The sequence below is a fragment of the Chlorocebus sabaeus genome, chromosome 16 (assembly GCF_047675955.1).
Source record: "Chlorocebus sabaeus isolate Y175 chromosome 16, mChlSab1.0.hap1, whole genome shotgun sequence".
In the NCBI taxonomy this organism is placed as follows: Eukaryota; Metazoa; Chordata; class Mammalia; order Primates; family Cercopithecidae; genus Chlorocebus; species Chlorocebus sabaeus.
In genome coordinates, this window is record NC_132919.1 from 14,154,160 (window position 1) to 14,176,306 (window position 22,147).

The following is a 22,147-nucleotide window of genomic DNA, read 5'->3' on the forward strand; positions in this document are numbered from 1 at the left end:
TGATTCACCAGACTGAGTGCCTCATTTTAGGGTACATTTGACATTGAACACCATCTGATGACACCTCCTGGGGGTGGCCTGTACTGATGCCCTTGGGGTGCGTTTTGTACATATTCAAACATCAAATATTTATAGAGGTTCTACTTAACATTTGCCAGCTTGTGCCACCCTACTGCTGGCTGTAGGAGGAAGTGGTATGTGGGGAGTGGTGGGAGAAAGGGTAGTCGTAATAACGTTAGAGCTGAGGAACACCCTTTTAAACCAATCCATTAATTTTTATACATGGAGAACTGAGTCCAAGCTTTTGAGGGTCTTGTCCAAGTACCTCTTGCCTGTGTCCGGGCAGGAACAGGAACCTAGGGTTTCATATGCCCAGTGCCCACTCTGCTTTGGGCAGCCCCTCCCCTTATCCTGTTTCTCTCCTGGTTTCCCAGTGTGTATGTGTTGCTTGCAGGTAGAGGTTTAGTGATTTTCATCAACTCTGTGTTGACTGGTGTTGCAGAGTGTTTTGGAAGCTCTCTGGCTGAAGGTCTGTTTACAAACATTTACACTGTGCTACCAAGGGTACAGGGAATGCTGCTTTTCTTGGGAATGAAGCTGGGAGCAGGGAGGGGACTATAGAGGCATGTGGGGAAAAAAAAAAAAAGAGCGAATTGCAAGCTGCCTGCTGGAGGAATGACCCTTCGTTGCCAAGGAAGTAACCCACATAGGGCTGGAGCCCCCACCAGCCCAGAGAAAAAGAAGGGTGCTACAGATAGGGAAGCTAGGACTCATCAGAAACAAAACGTTGGCCCAGCGTGTGCAGAGAAGAATCCGTCCAAGCAGGAAACAACAGAACCACTTCAATTGCGGCTGGATTTTGGTGCCCTCCTCCCCTTCTTTCTGGGTACTCAGCTCTGCCCCGCCCCTGCCCATTGGCAGCACTAATTTTACTTTCTAAAAAGTCTGCTTCCCAGAAAACTCTTGTTCTTTCTTTATAATGATTTTATTTCTACGTTGGATTTTGTTTTGCTTTTTTTCTCCCCCCCGGCCCCCTAGGAAATAGGACACAGGATCACTGATTTCACAGGATTTATCCCGGCATACAGTGAGGTCCTGTAAACAGGAGCAGTACCCCAGAGAGCTCACCCACAAAAGACTATTAGCTTTTAATTGAAACCCTCCCTCCACCCCCACCCCCAGCCCCTTCCAGGAACAGGAACTTTTGGCCATTGTGAAGTGGGGCCTATAACCGAGGATTCTGCCCCAATGAAAGGGATCTTGGGTTGACCCAGAGAAGCGAGATGCTCTTTTGAGCCCCACCCCCTTATGGTATTCAAGGGCTTTTCACTTTCTGAGCAGTATTGAAATTCTAGGACAATGGAGGCCAAATCCTTGTGGTGGGGGTTGGGGGCTAGGCGTGGAGAAAGGAGAGAGGGGCTGGAAGAGGAGGAGGGCTGGAGAGTCCATCCTTTGTTATTTTTCTTCTTTCCTACCCATTACCTTTAAAACATTTGAAAAAGGAAAGAGAAAAGGCCTAGTAAACTTTTAATGAATAATGACATCACTTCCGGAAGCCCCACGGATCCTGCTGCGAAATCGGAAATTGAGAGCCAGTAACTATTTACAATTTCAGTTCAAATTATTTTAAACCCTCCCAAAGGAGTTCTTTGATATGCAAACATCTCCTCCAAATGGAGATAATTATTTATGGAGATGTGGGCCTTTGAAGGGAGTTCTCAGAAAAGGTGGCTTTGAGGCTTCCTAGGAAAGGAAGGAGGTTCCAGATAAGGAGTGGCAGGGCTGATACACATCTTCCGCCCGGCCGCCTCCCGCCAAACCCCACTCCCTGGGATGAAAGCTGCTTTCAAGAAGAAACTTCCCAGAGTTACAGCTTGCAGTTCAAGTTACAGCTCTCCTCTGTCATTGTCCCCATGACTGTGTTAAGTTTTCTGGGAAAACCCTTCTCGCATCCCTGGCTGGGTGTCTTATCTTTCAGTAGAAGAAGAAAGGGGAGAGGAGAGACTGCAACCTTTGTCTTTTTGACCCCTGAGGTTCCCTGTGATGTATAAGATCATGTGGAAAGATCCCAGGCAGTTTTGGGGAGGAGACTATTTAAGATTAGTACCTTGGCTTTCGGAGAAGACAGTAGTTTGGGCCGTGCTTGGTACTATAGAAAATGCTGTGATTAGGACTCTAATGACCTTGCGGCCTACTCTTTCTTTTTTCCTTGCATTTTCTTTTGAAAACACTTAAACGCATTGGTCTGCAGTACCAGATGCCCTCCCCGCTTAACCTGCCAGGGTCTTCCACCTCTAGCACTTGCCTGGCAGCTAGGAAGTTTGCTTCTTGCAAGCGTCCTCTACCCTCCCCCATTCCCAGCTAACCTAAAAGTCTGCAACCGCTCCCACCGCCCTTTCAAGCTGGTCACCTAAGTAAGTGTCACCCATCTCCCTGGAATGGGAAGATTGAGCAACTGGTCCAGTCAACGCTGAGCCTGAAATAAGCCCTCAGCTTCCAGCCCACCGGTTCTTGGGTGCCTCATGTCCCTTATTATCACATTTCCTTCCCCAGGGAACAGAGCAGGAGCTAAGGATCCAGCTCCAAGCAGCAGAGGCCACGGAGGGGCTTGGGCAACCCCATTCAGCACGGGGAGGGTACAGAGCAGAGTCCCTTATAACCGAGGGGCATCCTTTCATGAAAGAGGACCTTTTATCTTTTTTTTTTTTTTTTTAATGTCTTAGGCTAAGACGTGCTAACTTTGACAAATCTCAGTTTTACTGAGTAGGAAGAAGAGTTTTTCTTTTTCGTGAGTGCTTGGCGGTGGTTGCTAGGGGTTTCAAGACCAGCAAAGCTGCGCATGCTCCCTGCACCCCAGGAAGAACCCGCAGCTCCAAAAATAGAGGTGATGAGAATAATACCGATGATGTTGGCCTTGGTTAAGGGGTGAGACCCTGTTCGTCCCCAGAGGAGAAAATGATTGTTCTCGTAGGAAAGAAATGAGAGAGATGGGATCTGTCAAAGAAAACCAGAACTATAGTCGTCAAAGCGATATAAAAACAGATTTTATTCAACAACTATTGCAACAAAGGAAAAGAGACCTCAGAACTGGCCTCAGTTCCTGACACAGCAAGGACAAGTGGGGATTTATAGGCAAGGTGCTGTGGGTGAGGGGGTGGGCTAGGGTGTGGGAGGAGTAGGGAATGTCTTTGGGCAGTGGGTGAGAGGTTGTCAGTGGTTGGAAAATTACTAAGAGGAGTCATCAGGGGTCCAGGGATTCTGGCTAAACCCACCTAACCAGATTCTTACTGAAGACAGGCCAGGGTGGCCCAACATCACCTGAGGGATGGTAGAGGCTGAGAACTTTTTTTTTTTTTTTTTTTTTTTGGAGACAGTTTCGCTCTTGTTGCCCAGGCTGGAGTGCAGTGGTGCGATCTTGGTTCACCGCAACCTCTCCCGGGTTCAAGCGATTCTCCTGCCTCAGTCCCCTGAGTAGCCGGGATTACAGGCATACGCTACCATGCCCAGCTAATTTTTGTATTTTCAGTAGAGGGGTTTCTCCATGTTGGTCAGGCTGGTCTTGAACTCCTGACCTCAAGGTGATCCACCCTCCTCAGCCTCCCAAAGTGTTGGGATTACAGGCATGAGCCACCGCGCCTGGCCAAGGCTGAGAACCTTTGATCAGCTTTAGAGGATGGGGTATTCTAGCTAAACCAACTCAGTAGAATTAATTGCTAAAATTGGACATTGCAGAGACAAAGAGAAAGACAAAAGTTGAGGCCTAGCTGAAAAGTTTGGGGGAGCCGGAGTCGTTTGATTGGGAGAAGAATCTTTGCCAGATTCCAGTGTTTTTTCATTTTTTTTTAAATTGACTTAATTTTAAGAGCAGTTATAGGTTCACAGCAAAATTGAAGGGAAGGTACAGATATTTATTTATTTATTTATTGAGATAGGGTCTCACTGTGTGGCTTAGGCTGTAGTGCAGTGGATATTCAGAGGCGCAATTATAGCCAGTACAGCCTCAAATTCCTGGGCTCAAGCAATCCTCCTTCCTCAGGGCCTCTGAGTAGCTGAGATTACAGGTGTACCAGCACGCCAGGCTCATCAGGGATTTCTTATATACTCCTACTCACCCCCTACATGCATAAACTCACCCATTATCAATATTTCCTACCAAAGTGATACAATAGATGAACCTACATTGGCATCTCATTATCACCCAAAGTTCATAGTTTACATTGGGGTTCACTAGTGGTGTTGCATAGTCTACGGGTTTCGACATACCTGTAATGACATGGAATCTACATGATATTTTCCTGCAGGGTAGTTTCACTGCCCTAAAATATTCTCTGAATCATCTCTTTTTGCCCTTCACCCAACCCCCAGGATCCCAGTGTTTTCTTTTTGAGTTTAGCTGCTGATGCTAGTTGGTTTATCAGGCACTCAAAAACCTGCGCTCTCTATTTTCTTTGCTCTTTTTAAGGACGCATCCTTCTTTCCTAGACAGATTTGTGGCTGTGTAGATGCTAGGAACAAGTTTTGCTTTGGAGTGGGGAGGGGAGAAACATAGCCTTCCTAGAACTCTTGATTCTTGTGTTTGTAAAGATTTCTCTTTGTCATATTTTTGATTTGTGACTTCTCAGAGGCTGGATCTGGACTTCCTGGAAGGTAAAGCGGATGTGACATCACAATTTCCTGTCCCATGCTCTTGGGATTGGTGTGAGAACAGTTTATCAGAATGGGCAGACCCTCTGCAGATTCCACTGCTGAACTAATTTTATAAATGAGGAAGCTGAGGCCCAGAAAGGCCCAGAAAAGCTGAAGCTCTTGGGATTGGTGTGAGAACAGTTTATCAGAATGGGCAGAACCTTTGGAGACTCCACTGCTGAGCTAATTTTACAGATGAGGAAGCTGAAGCCCAGGAAGGTAACCACTGGGACATGCCAATTAGGAGCAGATATCTTCACAAAAATAGCTTGTCTTTAAAGAAAAAAAAAAACCAACAGTAAATATATCAGTTTTATTAAGATTTGGCCAGATGCAGTGGCTCATGCCTGTAATCCCAACATTTTGGGAGGCCAAGGTGGGTGGATCACTTGAGGTCAGGAGTTCGACACCAGCCTGTCCAACATGATGAAACCCCATCTCTACTAAAAATACAAAAATTAGCTGAGCATGGTGGCAGACACCTGTAATCTCAGCTACTCTGGAAGTTGAGGCAGGAGAATCGCTTGAACCCAGGAGGCGGAGGTTGCAGAAAGCCAAGATCGCACCACTGCACTCCAGCCGGGGCAAGAGAGCAAGACTCCATCTCAAAAAAAAAAAAAAAAAAAAAACAAAGAAAAGAAAAAGGAAAAAAATTTTCTATATCTCTACTGACCATTTTTTCATTTCAATCAATATTTTCCCCAAAGCAGTGTCAAAACAAGGATTTGGGCAACCTTTGGCCCTTTCAAAGGGAACTTGTAAAATCTGCATTGGAAGAGGCTGAATAAGTGGATTTTGGGGAATGCTAGAATTGTTCTCCCTCTTGGTGATAGTGGTGGTTACATAATTCTATGCATTTGTCAAAATTCTTAGAACTGGACACCAAGAATGATTTTCACTCTATAGAAGTTAAAAAGTACGTTTAAAAAAAGAAAAAGAATCTTTGTTGGAGTTCAGAAAACGTGGGGTATTTCTGCAACTAAACAAGGAAGTCATTTTCCTAACGGGCCAGGAGAAGTGGGTGGGGTGAAGGTTTCCTTTGCTCTTCCCAGTTTTCCTCAATTGGTTTGGAAAACTGGGCCTACCCCCACTCAATGTGGGCTGCAGCTTGCTCTCCTCTCTGAAGCACATTAACTTCCATCATCTGTTTTACATAAATTTCCAGGCATCTGTTTGCCTGTTGTGAGTTAGGTTACGCCCATTTCAATAATCTTCTTTTTTTATTGTTGTGTAATTTACCAGTTCAAACAGTAACTTCAATTGCTGGGCTATAGGAGGAGGGATATCACCCGAGGAAAGGAAGAAGCAGAAGAAGAAATTAGGGCAACATTTGGTACTGGGTAACATCAGAATTACAGGGCTTTTTAGAACTACTCTGGTTCATTTTAATTTCCTATGCCTTTAGCCTTCAAGGTTGATTTTTAATAGTCCATTTCTAGCTGCAGTATTTAAAAGCGCCAGCAAAAGCTGGGGTGCTTAGTGGTAAAGTCTCGTGTTTCTCCAAAGCCCTGGGACCGCCGTTCCCCAGTGGGAAACTGATTTGGCAGGAAGTCAGCTCATCTTCTCGGCTGACCTCTCTATTATGGAGAGGAAAGGCAAGGAGCAGAGGCTATCTCCGACTGCGGATGGAAATTCTAAATCCTCAAACGTGATTCTGAGCATCCTGCCTCAAGATTGGGAAAAAGGAAAACAAGAATTTATGCCATGAATAATTCTTACTTTCATGGAATTTTTTTCTTTTAAAGGAGAACTTAGTGCCTTCCTTTCCTTTTCCTTCCTTCTGTCCTTTCTTTCTTTCCTTTTTTAAAGAAAGAAAGGAATTTATTTCTTACAGTTCTGGAGGCTGACAAGACCAAGATTTCAGGGACACATCTGGTGAGGGCCTTCTTGCTGGTGGGGACTCTGCTTGAGGCATCCCACGGCGAGAGGCAGAGCGCACTCATACACTCTAAAAGAGCACTGAGTTTAATTTGCAGCCACAAACTCTTATACAAGCATAAATTAGACAATGTAATACTAGTATTATTCTTTACCTGTCTTTCTTCTGCTTAGTGTAATATTATTTAACTTTTGATGATGAAAGAATTAGATACCTCTGTTAGCTTTTCTTTATCACACCAGTAGAGGTGGACTTATCTTTCTTCTAGTTTCCTTTGATTTGTTTTGTTTTACTGGTAGCCTGATTCCTATTGGGTAACCAACTCTCAGAGGGGTGTGAGTGTGTGTTTAGGGGCAACAAGTATCTTAGCCTGATTGGATTTTTTTTTTTTTTTTTAGATGGAGTCTCACTCTGTCACCCAGGCTGGAGTGCAGTAGCACGATTTCAGCTCACTGCAACCTCCATCTCCCAGGTTCAAGTGATTCTCCTGCCTCAACCTCCTGAGTAGCTGGGATTACAGGAGCCCACCACCATGCCTGGCTAATTTTTTTTTTTTTTTTTTTTTTTTGTATTTTTAGTAGAGACGGGGTTTCGTCATGCTGGCCAGGCTAGTCTTGAACCCCTGGCCTCAGGTGATCTGCCCGCCTCAGCCTCCCACAGTGCTGGGATTACAGGCGTGAGCCATCGCACCTGGCCTGCCTGATTGGAATGCTTTTCTTTTCTCTGCAGTTTGTAGACCATCAGGACACAAGCCCTCACTGGCCCTGGGAGGTGGTCTACAGGCATCTGAGCGTGTGACCCTCACTCCTCTAGCCTTGACTCAAATAACTAGTCTTGGATTAGCTGAAGAAGTTTCATTTCTGCTGACAATGTTGTTTTCTCACTTTTTCCCCCCACAGTGGTGGATGTCTATACCCACATAGTACCTCCACTTAGGCACACATGAATATCAGCAGAATAAATGACTAGATCATGACAAGTTCCAGGCCCACAGATACCACAGCATAATGGTTTCCAGTCCTGGTTGCACATTAGAATCATCTAAAATAATCCCATGTTGAAGCCCCACCCATCCAGGGCCTGATTCAATGGGTGTGTGGGGAGGGACCAGACATTTAATGCTGGTTGAAAGCACCCTGCATGATTTAAAATGCAACTAGGATGAAACTGAGTGCCACAGAGGTGGCATATACCGTTTTTCTTTTTTGAGACAGAGTCTTGTTCTCTCACCAGGCTGGAGTGCAGTGGTGCAATCTCACCTCACTGCAACCTCCACCTCTCAGGTTCAAATGATTTCCCCTGCCTCAGCCTCCCGAGTAACTGGGACTACAGGTGCATGCCACCACGCCCAGCTAATTTTTTTATTTTAGTAGAGATGGTGTTTCACCATGTTGGCCAGGATGGTCTCGATCTCCTGACCTCGTGATCCGACCACCTTGGCCTCCCAAAGTGCTGGGATTACAGGCGTGAGCCACCGCGCCCGGCCCATATACCTTTCTTTGTTTTTGTTTGTTTTTTGAGACGCGGTTTTGCTCTTGTTGCCCAGGCTGGAGTGCAATGGCACCATCTCGGCTCACTGCAACCTCTCTCTCTCAGGTTCAAGTGATTCTCCTTTCTCAGCCTCCCAAGTAGCTGGGATTACAGGTGGGAGCCGCTACGCCTGGCTAATTTTTGTATTTTTACTAGAGACGAGGTTTCACCATGTTGGCCAGGCTGGTCTCGAACGCCTGACCTTAGGTGATCCAGCTGCCTCGGCCTCCCATAGTGCTGGGATTACAGGCGTGAGCCACCACACCCAGCCTGGCTTAATACCTTCCTTGAAATATCCTTAAACAAATTGAAAGCCTGAAATACTCCAATACTCCTGGTTCTCAGAATCATGCACTACGGCCCAGTTTTTTGAGGCCACTGGTGGTCCTGGAAGTTCACTGTGCTTGTCATCCCCAAACCTTAATGGGGTGACAAGCCTGCTTTGCCCTTAGGTTTAATTGAAGAAGTAGGATCTTTCTTGGGTTCTGTCACCCTGTGTTCATGTGGGCACACATACCTGGATAGTATCTCCTAGGCTCGTCCCAAGGAATACTGTTGTGGGCTTTGAGCATTGTGTCTTCCTTAGCTTTGGACTGGAGATGCTGTTTAGCCCCATCGGCCTCACAAATGTCTATTCGCGATATGTGCCAGATTTATGTGCTTTTCAAAAAGCTATCCCTTCCTGCCCACGCGGTAAAGAGGGGAAGAAGAGGTGAGGCAGCGTTGCTGGAGAGGAGGTGCTGTTGCAATGATTGGTAATTTTCCAGGCCCCATAGAAGGCAGTTAACAATGAACCTTATTGTTTCGAAATTGGAGGCCTATTTGAACAGTTATGATCGGCAGTGATCTGATTAGCACAGAAATACCGATTAGGCTACTAATCTATGAATGAAAGAAAAAAATACAGAAATCTATTTAAAGAGAGGACAGGTGTGTAGCTCCACATGTTCTAAATCATATTAAGAAGAAGCAAAGGTGGGTTAAGAGAGAGGATCATCATGAATGGAAGGAGGCCCATCAGAAGAGCTGACTATATGTCCCAACTCTCTGACCTGCAGCTGGTGACCCATCTCCAAGCGAGTCACCCTCTCTCTTTTAGACTCAGTGTCTTCATTTGAATTGGAGATTACAGTAACTACCACAAAGGCGCTAAAGTAGGTGATAAAGCAGGTGAAAGTTCGCAAGCTCTAGGGCGCTATATAATGATGAGCTCTGACTATCCCTTTGAGAAACTGGCTTTCATAATGAGTGACTCAATTAACCTGCATCATATGCTGGCTGTGGAGGCCAGCCTGGGGCTGGACACGCTGCTGAGGTTGCTGGGATGGGCACGCAGATTCCATGTGAGGGGGTCTCACCCTCGGCCGCATCCTCATCCTTTCTTCTCTCTGCCACTATTGAGATGAGAGAGGTTTCTGAGAGTGAGGGCAGGAAGGCGTGCCTAGAGGAGGGGTGGAGGAAGAGGAAGGTGTGCCCAGTTAGTGAATGGAAAGAACTTGACTCCAGGACTGCGTGGTGGTGGGGTGAGGGTGGCGGAAGAAGAGCAGCCAAAGGGGCAAAGAGGGACTTGCCTGGATGGTTCTGTGCCAGGAGCCGTTCACACACTTCTCAGGCCTGCCATGCTTCTCACTTGGTGTAACAAAGTTCTTTGCTTGACCAAACTTCAGTCCGCCTCCTGAACCTTCTCCCGGGACCTCCTGTGCACTTCCTTGTAAAACCCAGTCTTAGCGAAGGCCCCTGATAAGTCATTTTAGCATGAACTCCTCACCCTTGATGTCTTATCAGGTTCCTCAGCCTCCACCAGCCCCCGGGTGATGTCTGGTCACTTTGGCCTGTCTTCAGAGAGAGTCCCATTAGATCGGTTTAGCCAGAATTTCTCTTATACCTCATGGCACCTCATAGTCATTTTCTATCCACTGACCCCACCCTGATCCTTGGTTATAAACCCCGCTTGCCCATAGTGTGTTCTGAGTTGAGGCCAATCTGTCTCCCCATCGCTGCAAGACTCCACCGCAGTGGGTCTCTACACCTATCACGATGGTCTTGAATAAAGTCTTTGCTACTGTGATTTAACAAGCGTGATTGACTAATTTTTTCTTTTTTTTTTCTTTCGAGACAGAGTCTCGCCCTGTTGCCCAGGCTGGAGTGCAATGGCGCAATCTCAGCTCACTGCAACCTCCACCTCCCAGGCTCAAGAGATTCTCCTGTCTCAGCCTCCCGAGTAGCCAGGATTACAGGCATGTGTGCCACCATGCTCAGCTCATTTTTGTATTTTTAGGAGAGATGGGGTTTCACCCTGTTGGCCAGGCTGGTCTCGAACTCCTGACCTCAAGTGAACACCCACCTCGGCCTCCTAAAGTGCTGGGATTCCAGGCGTGAGCCACCGAGCCCAGCTGAGTAATTTTTTTCTCTAACAGATGGATCCACAGGGGCATGCTGGGAGATGCCAGGGTCTGAGCCCAGCGCCTGCTACAGATGTGTCCCGGGAAGCCTTTGGAGAGGGCTCAGGAGGCATTTGCCAAAATGATCAATTCTGTTGTGGATCTCACTTCTCAGCCACTGCTTGTCTGCCTCCAAGCATGCTGAGGGGAGAGCAGCCCCAGAGCCTCCACTGGACAAGGGCTTAGAAGTCTCTTTGTCACAGCAGTAGTTCCCCTGGCTCCGTTATTTTGACAATAATCAAAATAAATTCTGAGGCTCCTTGAGTGCTTTCTGACATAGGTAGGCAAACACCAGACTGTCCCGGGGAGAGGGGCTCTTATATGGTTGAGGGGACCAGCAGGCGGTCGAGCACAGTAAATCTGCCCACAGCTCAGGGAACCTTTATTTACGGCTGATCTCTCATTTCCTTTTTACCAGCTTTATTATGTGGTTTCTTATACACAATTGCCAATTTAGCATTCTGTTCAGCTACTGACAAACCCTTCTTTAGGGCCAGTGAGGAAATTCCGGCTGCAGAGTTCAGGGAAGGCTGTGGACCCCAGGCAGGCTGAAAGCAGAATCCAACATTCCTGCACTTAGGCTCTTCCAGGAGCCACACCTCCCTCGTTGCCCCACTGTGGGGTAGAACTGAATGAGTGACAAGTCCCCTGCGCAAAAACCTTGCTTCCTTACATCCTTTCCAAGATCCTGTCAACAGAAGATAATTGATAACATTTTTCTAACAGCCTACTAGGTACCAGGCTGGGTACCAAAGCTAACTTTGCAGTTCTTTCAAAAGCCCTGGGAGGCAAACATCATCTTTTCTTTTTTTTTTTTTTTTAATTCAGATGAGAAAACTGCAGTGTGAACAGATTAAGTGATGTATCCCCCAGGGTCACACACCTTAGTAAATGGAGGTGCTGAGAGTCAAACTCGGTGGCCTGACTTCCAAGCCCATACTAGGTCAGACTGACACCGAGTATACCCCTAAACCCCCTTCTCTGCAACGGCCCTGAAAAACCTTGGGGTTTGGTATATTCCTTCAATCGTGGTGATAATGCTTTGATTCTGAATATTAACTTCTTGTAAACTGTCTAGTTGCAGATGGTTTAACACAGAGGAAAAAGAAGTTGGGCCTTATCTGACTTGACCTGCTTTTTGGTCAAATGCAAAATAAGTTGCGAGCTGAGACTCTCTAATCCTCAACCACATTAGGCTGATGACACTGCTACATTAATTTAAGTGGTTAATGGGCAAAGTGGGTCAATCCGGCTTTAGCTTAAACCAAGGCTGACTGCAGTGCTGTTGAGCAATCTTCCTTAAGGGAAAAGCACCCTTCTTCAAACTCCCTGTTGGCAGTCCGGAAGAAGGAGTGCCTGCCCTCCAGGGAATTGCCTTTTCTGGCTCCTGTGATAAAGTTTCTGTGGTTTCCCTATCGGTGCTAGACAGGGCAATTGTGGTCTCTGTGGATTAAGATGGCTTGAAGCTTAGAATGCCTTACCGAGAGGTAAATATTTGGTCAAAAATAATGTGGAAATTGTCTTTTTTTTTCCCCTTTAATTCCTGTGCCTAGGCAGGAATCAATCAGAAATCTCTATTCCATAGTAGATAGCTAATAGATGATATAGCCTCTAACATGATATCTAGAATAATCGCAGGCACACAATAAATTATCCGACTTGTAAATAATAACTTGCCTGATTGTAGATCTGTGGCCAAAGCTTAGTATCCACTTAGATAACACACCTCTTTGTGATGTATACACACTAGCACTTATACACATATGCTGAATTTTGGTTCTATCACATGCCATAAACTGTGTATTGAGCAACTTAATAATGATAATAATAATGACAGTAGTAGTGGCTGATATTTGTCAAGTATATTCCATATGTCAGGTGTGTTCGAATCATATTATAATTATTAATTGTTTAATCCTCATTAAACTTCCATGAATACGTATTGGTAGCTCCATTTTTGTGGACGAGAAAAAGAAGCCCAGAAAAGTTAAATAAATTATTCAAAGTGACATAACTTGTAAGTGGTAGAGTCAGGATTTAAACCCAGGCAGTCTGACATTAGAGCCCAAATTCCTTAACTAATTTAAGGAGCTAATTTAAGCTAAACTGAGTCGGCTTTATGACTTTCATTTAATTTTTTTCCTTTTTAAAAAAAATTATTTGTGATAAATAATTGTGCATATTTTGGGGGTACAAGATGATATTTTGATCTACGTTTACATTCTAGAAAGGTTTAATCAATGGCCGGGAGCAGTGGCTCACGCCTTTAATCCCAGCACTTTGGGAGGCCGAGGCGGGTAGATCACAAGGTCAGGAGATCGAGACCATCCTGGCCAACATGGTGAAACCCCGTCTCTACTGAAAATACAATAATTAGCTGGGTGTGGTTGTGGGCGCCTGTAGTCCCAGCTACTCAGGAGATTGAGGCAGGAGAATTGCTTGAACCTGAGAGACAGAGGTTGCAGTGAGCCGAGACCATGCCACTGCACTCTAGCCTGGGTGACAGTGCGAGACTCCGTCTCAAAAAAAAAAAAGAAAGATTCAATCAAGCAAATCAACATATCCATCACCTCACCAACTTATCATTTTTTGTGTGTGGTAAACTTGAAAATCTGTTTTTGTAGTAGTTTTGAAATACACAATACATTATTATTAACTGTGGTCACTGTGCAGTGAAATAGATCACTACAACTTATTTCTCCAGTCTTACTGAAACTTAGAACCCCTTGATCAACATCTTGTCTTTCATCATCTTCCCTTTAATCCCCCAACCAGCCTCTGGTAACCACATTTTTACTCTCTTTCTGTGAGATCAACTTTTTTAGATTCTACATATAAATGAGATAACACAGTATTGTCTTTCTGTGCTGATTTATTTCACTTAACATAATGTCTTACAGTTGCATTCATGTTATTGCAAATGACAGAATTTCCTTCTTTTTAAAGGCTGTATAATATTTCATTGTGCATATATACTACACTTAAAAAATCTATTCTCCATTGATAGATACTTAAGTGGCTTCCATATCTTATCAATTTTGAATAATGCTATTATAAAACAAACAGGGAAATGCAGATATTTCTTTGACATACCAATTTCAATTCCTTTGTATATATATATCCAGAAATGGGATTGCTGGATCTAACCTCATTTAATTTGTTTTTTTGTTTGTTTGTTTGTTTTTGAGATGGAGTCTCACTCTGTCACCCAAGCTGGAGTGCAGTGGCACCATCTCAGCTCACTGCGAGCACCGCCTCCCAGGTTCACGCCATTCTCCTGCCTCAGCCTCCCGAGTAGCTGGCACTACAGGCGCCCGCCACCACGCCTGGCTAATTTTTTGCATTTTTAGTAGAGATGGGGTTTCATCGTGTTAGCCAAGATGGTCTCGATCTCTTGACCTCGTGATCTGCCAGCCTTGGCCTCCCAAAGTGTTGAGATTGCAGGTGTGAGCCGCCTCACCCAGCCTTTTTTTTTTTTTTTCTTTTTTTTGAGACAGAGTTTCGCTCTTGTTGCCCAGGCGGGAGTGCAGTAGCACCATCTCGACTTGCTGCAACCTCTGCTTCCCTGGTTCCAGCAATTCTCCTGTGCAGCCTCCCAAGTAGCTGGGATTCCAGACATGCACCACCACGTCCGGATAATTTCTTTTTAGCTTTTAGTAGAGACTGAGTTTCTCCATTTTGTCCAGGCTGGTCTCAATCTCCTGACCTCAGGTGATCTGCCCACCTCTGCCTCCCAAAATGCTGGGATTAATGGTGTGAGCCACGGTACCCAGCCTGTTTTTTTTTTTTTTTTTTTTTAATTGTTGTTTATAATTTCAACTTTTGTTTTAGATTCAGGGGATACATGTGCAGGTATTTGTCACGTGGGTATATTGCGTGATGCTGACGTTTGGGGGTACCATTGATCCCGTCACCCAGGTAGTGAGCCTAGTACCCCCTCTAAAGTATTTTTGGAGGTTTCTAGAATTGTGTCTTGGGAATTTTCTCGTGGCATGTTTGTATCAGTTTACCTATCTGATGTCACCAACTTTTTTGACTGCTGTGTGCTTTGTTGCTTTGTGGAGTAAAGGCTTTGTCAGCAGTCACTGTGATAAATCTGGCACAACTGGGCTGGACCCGAGGGATGTTTTCCTTCCAGTGTCCACGGCACATTTGCCTGGGTTTGGCGAGTGTGGGAAGGCGGACTAGCGGCAGGACCCATGGACAGTGAAATCTCTGGGAGTCCTGGGTGCTATATTTCTAGGAAAGGCGCTTATCAGAGGCCAAAGGCTTTTGTATTTTGGCACGAGATGCTTGGGGCAATCTGAAAGCTGTGAAAATAAGGGAAGGTTATACCCACAAGAGGATCTTAGAGAAACAGGTAGCTTGCTCTTTCAACCTTGGTGAAGGGGCCTTCATGTTTCCGGTAGATGGTACCTGCCCTCCAAACCAGGTGGGATGCTAATGTACCTTTCATCTCTAAAGTTCCACTTGCATTTTTACATGTTTCTACCACTGCTTCCAGAAATAAGAGGGAGCTGGGATTAGAAGCGGTGACCTTAAGACGTGTGGCCAGAAAGGCGTCACCTTCTGACCCTGGTTTGTTTGCTTGCTTGCTTTTCTCAGGGACCTGATGCCCAGAACCCTGGACGGGCAGATCACCATGGAGAAGACGCCCAGTTACTTCGTCACGCGGGAGGCGCCCGCGCGCATCTCGGCCATGTCCAAGGACACCAAGCTCATCGTGGTGGTGCGGGACCCGGTGACCAGGGCCATCTCGGACTACACACAGACGCTGTCCAAGCGGCCCGACATCCCCACCTTCGAGAGCTTGACGTTCAAAAACAGGACGACGGGCCTCATTGACACGTCGTGGAGCGCCATCCAGATCGGCATCTACGCCAAGCACCTGGAGCACTGGCTGCGCCACTTCCCCATCCGCCAGATGCTCTTCGTGAGCGGCGAGCGGCTCATCAGCGACCCGGCCGGCGAGCTGGGCCGCGTGCAGGACTTCCTGGGCCTCAAGCGGATCATCACGGACAAGCACTTCTACTTCAACAAGACCAAGGGCTTCCCCTGCCTGAAGAAGGCGGAGGGCAGCAGCCGGCCCCACTGCCTGGGCAAGACCAAGGGCAGGACCCACCCTGAGATCGACCGCGAGGTGGTGCGCAGGCTGCGCGAGTTCTACCGGCCTTTCAACCTCAAGTTCTACCAGATGACCGGGCACGACTTTGGCTGGGATTGAACAGACCGGGGCTGTGTACCTTACCCACGTGGCTTATCTATTGACAGAGATTATATGTATGTAAAATGTACAGAAATCTATTTTATAATAATTTATTTTTAATTCATAAGCAATTAATTCACTAAGCTGCCTAGCCACACTCTTGAGAGAGTTAGCTTCATAATCTGTTAACATTCCAAAGTGTTTAACTCTAAAATTTTGTTCTCTTCCTCACAATTGATGGTGCTTCCATTTTTTTCTTCTCCCCTACCTGTTATATTTAAAACGAAGAAAAGCACAACTTGAGATTTTTGTTGTTACGGGTATTCAGCCTTCAGTCACCGTCTGAGTTCTCCAGTTGCTGCCTCCTTGTCTTGGGTCTCCCATTCCAGCTTCCCTTTCTCTTCCTGCCTGTGTACCTCGAAGGAACACTGAGCTGCCTCTACAGGGCTGTACTCTGAAGGGCAGACCTCATGTAGCAGCCTCCTTGCATATGTGGTGTCGGGTCCAATGATGTAGCCTGAAAGCCACAGCGCTAGGGTTCTGTCCCCACCTCCATTCAGTACATGGAGGAATCTCTCACTCCCTTTACAAGGACATCCACATCCTTTATTTTATTTTATTTTATTTTTTTGGAGATGGAGTCTTATTCTTGTTGCCCAGGCTGGAGTGCAATGGCGCAATATGGGCTAACCACAACCTCCGCCTCCCGGTTCAAGCAATTCTCCTGTCTCAACCTCCCAAATAGTTGGGGTTACAGGCATGCACCACCACACCTGGCTAATTTTGTATTTTTAGTAGAGACAGGGTTTCTCCATGTTGGTCAGGCTGGTCTTGAACTCCCGACCTCAGGTGATCTGCCTGCCTTGGCCTCCCAAAGTGCTGGGATTACAGGCGTGAGCCACTGCGCCCACTATCCACATCCTTTTAGAGTCAGATTGCTAGGGTCCATTGACTTCAGCTTTTGATTTTGAAGGATGGCCCTGTATCCTCCTCTGTCCCATTCCCTGGTTCATTAACCAGTTTGAAGTGTATGCAGATTGTTGCCCCTTCTTTCCAAGGTCACATGTGTGAGATGCTTGGGTGCTGCTTTAGAAATCAAGATGATCTCCTTTAATTTGCATGAAACTACACCATGCTGCGTTCCCCAGGCAGACAGTTCTGCTTTGACACACCAAAGAATCCCGTAGGCTAGCAGAGCCGCCGGCACAAACCAAGGGCGCTGGGTGTCGAGACTCAGAGGGGTCAGCTGTGTCCCTCGGCATCGGTGTCTACCAAGGTGCTGCTAGGTACAGAGCCAGCCAGTGCTGGGCAGCAGGCTCACAGACTCAATAGGCAGAAAAGACAAAGGCCTCAAAAGGACAGGCAGCCTGGCAGAGGAAGGGAGTCTGACACCTCCGCTTGATGTATGTTTGGAATTCCTAGCTCATCTCAGAATGATCTCTCAGAGTGATAATATGGGCAGTAGCCAGTGACCAAATAGCAAGAACTAAGAGTGGCCCTTGTAAAAAAAAAAAAAAAAAAAAAAAAAGGTTGGGAAAGCTGGCCCCATGTTGCCTGTAAACCCTTGAGCCTGATGCTCATACAACTGTCCCTTGTTTTAGCCAGGTCTTGACAGAAGGGTTAGCAGCACTGTCACTGATGTGCAGAATCCTCTCCCCATGCCTCTCTGTTGGTTTATAACAGTTGGGTAACCAGATAGCAATATAGTGGCAATTGAGTAGCCATATAGTAATACAGGGACAGTTGGTTAAACATATAGCAATATCACATAATGACATGTTTAATTTAACCTCAGTTTTTTAAACCTTTTAAACCAGAATGCTTCTACCGTAAAAGAATTGTGATTTCAGTTATACTTCCATCAAGGAATATGTGGGAAGATACACATATTGTCAAAATGGTTGGGATGGGATAGTTACAAAGGATACGTCTGTATGTTGTATGGGATCACTTGCCTGATAGTGTAAGAAACATTGTATGAAAAGAGGAAAAGATAATTCATTTTTGGAAATTGATCAGAGATGTCACTGGTCTTTAAGTGATGTCTTGAAAATCCGGTTTGTATTTGCCCAAAAGTTTTAGCCTACATCTAGCTAGCTTACACTTAGCAGCCAAACCATCATTGTGTAGATTCTGTTTTGGAGGAAGCTCATGGGGGATCTGCGCATGTCAGGTTTCTCCCTGTTCTCCAATGCTATATCCATTTCATAGCTTTTTCACTGTCTCCAGAAAGTAGTGTGGGACCTGTACTTAGGGAAATACCCGAATCATAGTGTGGTTCTGCCTTCTTGATGAGTGGGTGTGAAAAACACCTGCAAAAGGGTGCTAATTGGTCTTGTATTTTTTCATTTATTTGAAATCAAACTGAGAACGCCTCTTTTCGGTTTACAGCATCATTTGGCTTGAAGTAAAAGGCAGTATCCAAGTCTTTTACCCAGTCTTGCCCTGTCTAATTTCTGACCACTCGGATGGTCTGATGTGGCTGTCGTTGTGGAACTACGGAAGAGTTGAGAGAAGAGTATGCAACAAAGCCATAGGAAAACACGCAGGAGCTTTTCCCTCCCCTTCATGGCCCCGCCCTCTTTCCAAGCTGGACAATGTTTTATTAAGTTCTTTATTCCCTGCCTTAAAACTGAAACAGGAAATTTTCTGGTAGAAGGAGGGTCATTTAGTCATGAACACTGAAGTGGGTCAAAATTCTATTCTGGGTCAAATCCTTGAATTCAAACAGATGTCCATAATTAGTACTGATGGACTATAGCAAGTTTTTCTATGTAAGACAAATAAATCAAACATCATGTACATCTCCTCATAAGGGTCTGATGGCTTAAAGTTCCTGACAGATCTGGTGGCAGCATCTGCCGGAGCTTGCACCCCATCATCTGATGGTCATCTTCCTCCTGCAGAAGTTAGGTAACGTAAGCCTTAGATTTCTCCCTGTTCTAGCAATCTGCAAGACCACCAAGCTTAACTTTTTAGCTACCAGAAGACAAACACCCTTTTCTGTTTCGACAATTTGTCCTGGCATGTGTTTTGGGCTTCCTCCAATTTACAGGAAAAGCTCTGATATTCATTGGAACACTTTATTTTTTTTCCTCAGTTTTGTTTCTTTTCTCGTTTAAAAACAACAAAAAGTTCAACAAAAAAATACTGGGAGATTTTTCTTGTTTCTATCTAATTCATGCTTTCTTTGCGGCGTTTGAACAGTAGTCTGTTAACTTAGTAGGTGGTACCTGGAAAGGTATTTTAAGTGTAGTGACTGTTTAATAAATACTTAATTGGATGACGGAGGAGGAGAAATTGTTTTCTTCCCAGGATTCTCTTTGGGGGTCATTTTGAGTGACAGATACATTTTAGACATTTGGAGAAACAGTTTCAGATCCTGCCAGGATATTTTTGTAAAAAAGGAAAATGGAAGGTTCCAGTATACTAGAAACAGTACATATCTAAGACGCTGACACAGAAGCTAATGTGACTTTTCTTTTCAGCTTGTCAAGAGGATGGCCAATAAAACTTAAAAGGTGTGGTTAGATGTTTTTTCACTTTTGTGACATTAATTTATCCCTGAGTCTCATTCAACCCAGTAATCTAAAATACTGTGCACATTCTAGCAGTATGTCTTTGATAACTTGGATGTTAGGATAGCCAATATGTACAAAAAATTAAATCAAGTATTTTGTCCTATGTATAACACAAATTAATTTTACACAGAGAAAGATGTTTCTAGGCAAATGAAATTCTGGTAATTCATACTATTTCTTTGTATGAACAAATAAAATATATTTTGCCAACATGTGAGTACCTTTATGTCTTCTTAAGTATTACAGAAAGACAAGGTAGCAATATTTTATTTAATAATCCCATGTGCGCGCATGCGCACTTACACACACACACACACAGAGTCATTCTGAGGGCAGGCTGATCTTTCAGATTTTAAAGGGTGCAATCCAATATACAACTAATCCACAAGCATTTAGGGTGAATTTTTTCTTTTTTTATAAATGACTCTGAAGACAAGATCAGAGAGAGGGGCTCGTGTGCCCCAGTGGAGCTTCCCCGCAGCCCCCAGGAAGTGCTGTCCATTACACAGGATTCCAAGAATACTGAAGCCGCTGCCTGCCCTAGTCTTTCAGTGCCACAGGTTCGTGTGCATGGGCAGCCACATGTCACACGACAGGTGCAATGTGAGCACAGCTCCTATGGCTGGTGGATTTTGATAATAGGTGCCTTCTCTTCTCACTTTTACAGAGTGTTCTTCTGTTAGGTGGAGATCCTTATCTGCAAGATAGAGACAGAAAGGACTCAGATGAGGCAGCATTTCTGTGTCTTTTTTTTTTTTTTTGAGACGGAGTCTCGCTTTGTCGCCCAGGCTGGAGTGCAGTGGGGTGATCCTGGCTCACTGCAAGTTCCGCCGCCTCCCGGGTTCAAGCCATTCTCCTGCCTCAGCCTCCCTAGAAGCTGGGACTACAGGTGCCCGCCACCAAACCCGGCGAATTTTTTTTGTATTTTTAGTAGAGACGGGGTTTCACCATGTTCGCCAGGATGGTCTTGATCTCCTGACCTCATGATCTGCCCACCTCGGCCTCCCAAAGTGCTGGGATTACAGGCTTGAGCCACCGCGCCCGGGCAGCATTTCTGTGTCTTTAATCCGTCTCAAACTACCTTCTGCTTACTTTTGACCTGGCACACCATCTGTACAATTAGTATTTGCTACTTTAACCATTTGATTCACACTCTGATTTTACTTAACTTTAAAAGGAAACATATTTTAAGGAAAAAACTATGATGTCTTGCCATCAAGAGATCATCATTTTTAAAAGGCACAATGACAGCAAAGCAATGCTGTTCATTTCTAGCCAGAGAGTATCACTGAAGCCACACTAGCCTTACCTTAGGCTCACTCGCTGCTCCTGGCAAAGATTCTACTGTTCAAGACTGGCACGTAAGTGAGATTTGCATCTTGCCATGAAGAATAAATGGGACTTGGTGAAGGAATGACTTACTCAATGTTATTCATGGTTAGGTCTCTAAAATATGGGTGCCCACCTCCCAACCCCAAATCGTCTCTGGCAGTTCTCTTGGTTTTCTGAACTCCCACTAAGAAAATGCCTCGGAGAGGCACGGAGTTGAAAATTAGGCTAGCGTTTTGGCAAAGCAGTGGAAAGAAAACCCTGACTTAACTAGAACAGAGTGTAAGTGCATCAGTCAGAAAACGAGCCTTACTTAGGATTTGGTTTTCAAAAGCTAGCATTCTGTGGAGACTAGTTTCTTCAAAGCTAGAAATTGGCCACTCGGTGGCATAGGTGTGTGAAATAGAAGTGTTGACTTGACTTTGCACCCCATCTCATCAATTTTATGCTTTTTCTACAGAAAGACCACAAAATGGACCTAAAATCTAGTTTTCGTTTTTTTCTTTTTTTGAGATGGAATTTTGCTCTTGTTAAAAGGCACAATGAAAGTAAATCAATGCTGTTAATTTCTAGTTGTGTTGTATTAACATTGCTGTTAATTTCTAGTTCTTATTGCCCAGGCTGGAGTGCAATGGCACGATTTCGTTCACTGCAACCTCTGCCTCCCAGGTTCAAGTGATTCTCCTGCCTCAACCTCCCGAGTAGCTGGGATTACAGGCATGCGCCACCATGCCTGGCTAATTTTTTGTATTTTTAGTAGAGATGGGGGCTTCTCCATGTTGGTCAGGCTGGTCTTGAACTCGTGACCTCAAGTGATCCACCCGCCTCAGCCTCCCAAAGTGCTGGGACTACAGGTGTGAGCCCTGTGCCCGGCACAAAATCTGCTTATTAACCTGATGGCACAGTTTAGAGCAGTGGTCATCGAGCTTGGGCAAATATTCGAATGACCTGAAGAAACTTCAAGAGATTCCAAAGCCTGGTTGGACACGGTGGCTCACGCAAGTAATACCAGCAATTTGGGAGCCAAGGTGGGTGGATGGCTTGAGCCCAGGAGTTCAAGACCGGCCTGGGCAACATGGCAAAACCCTATCTCTACAAAAAATACAGAAACGAGCCGGGTGTGGGGGCACACCTGTGGTCCCAGCTACGTAAGAGGATGAGGCACCCACTTGAGCCCTGGAAGTCAAGGCTGCAGTGAACTGTGATCGTGCCACTGAACTCCCGCCTGGGTGATAGAGGGAGACCCTATCTCAAAAAAGAGAAAAAAAAAAAAATTCTCAAGCCTGAACACCATTCGACCAATTACATTTAGAAACACTAGGGGCTGAGGCCTTAACATGGGTATATTTAAGAAGCTCCCCAAGAGATTCTAATGTATATACAAGGTTAAAAGTCATTAGTCTGGAGTAGTTCTCAAAGTGTGGTCCCTGAACCACAGAGCATCACACAGAAGCTTGGGAGACAGGCAAATTCCTGCCTGCCTCAGACCTACTGA

At 45.3% G+C, this 22,147-nt stretch overlaps 1 protein-coding gene across 1 annotated transcript in view; it reads left to right on the forward strand.

Annotated features, from left to right (window-relative positions):
• LOC103242418 (heparan sulfate glucosamine 3-O-sulfotransferase 3B1) overlaps nt 1-19,535 on the forward strand; it is a 48,607-nt gene extending 29,072 nt beyond the window's left edge. Inside the window, exon 2 of the mRNA XM_008010432.3 lies at nt 15,142-19,535. Coding sequence (XP_008008623.1) covers nt 15,142-15,760 — 619 coding nt within the window. The 3' untranslated portion in view covers nt 15,761-19,535. The remainder of the gene's footprint in view (nt 1-15,141) is intronic.
• Nucleotides 19,536-22,147: the final 2,612 nt, after the last annotated feature.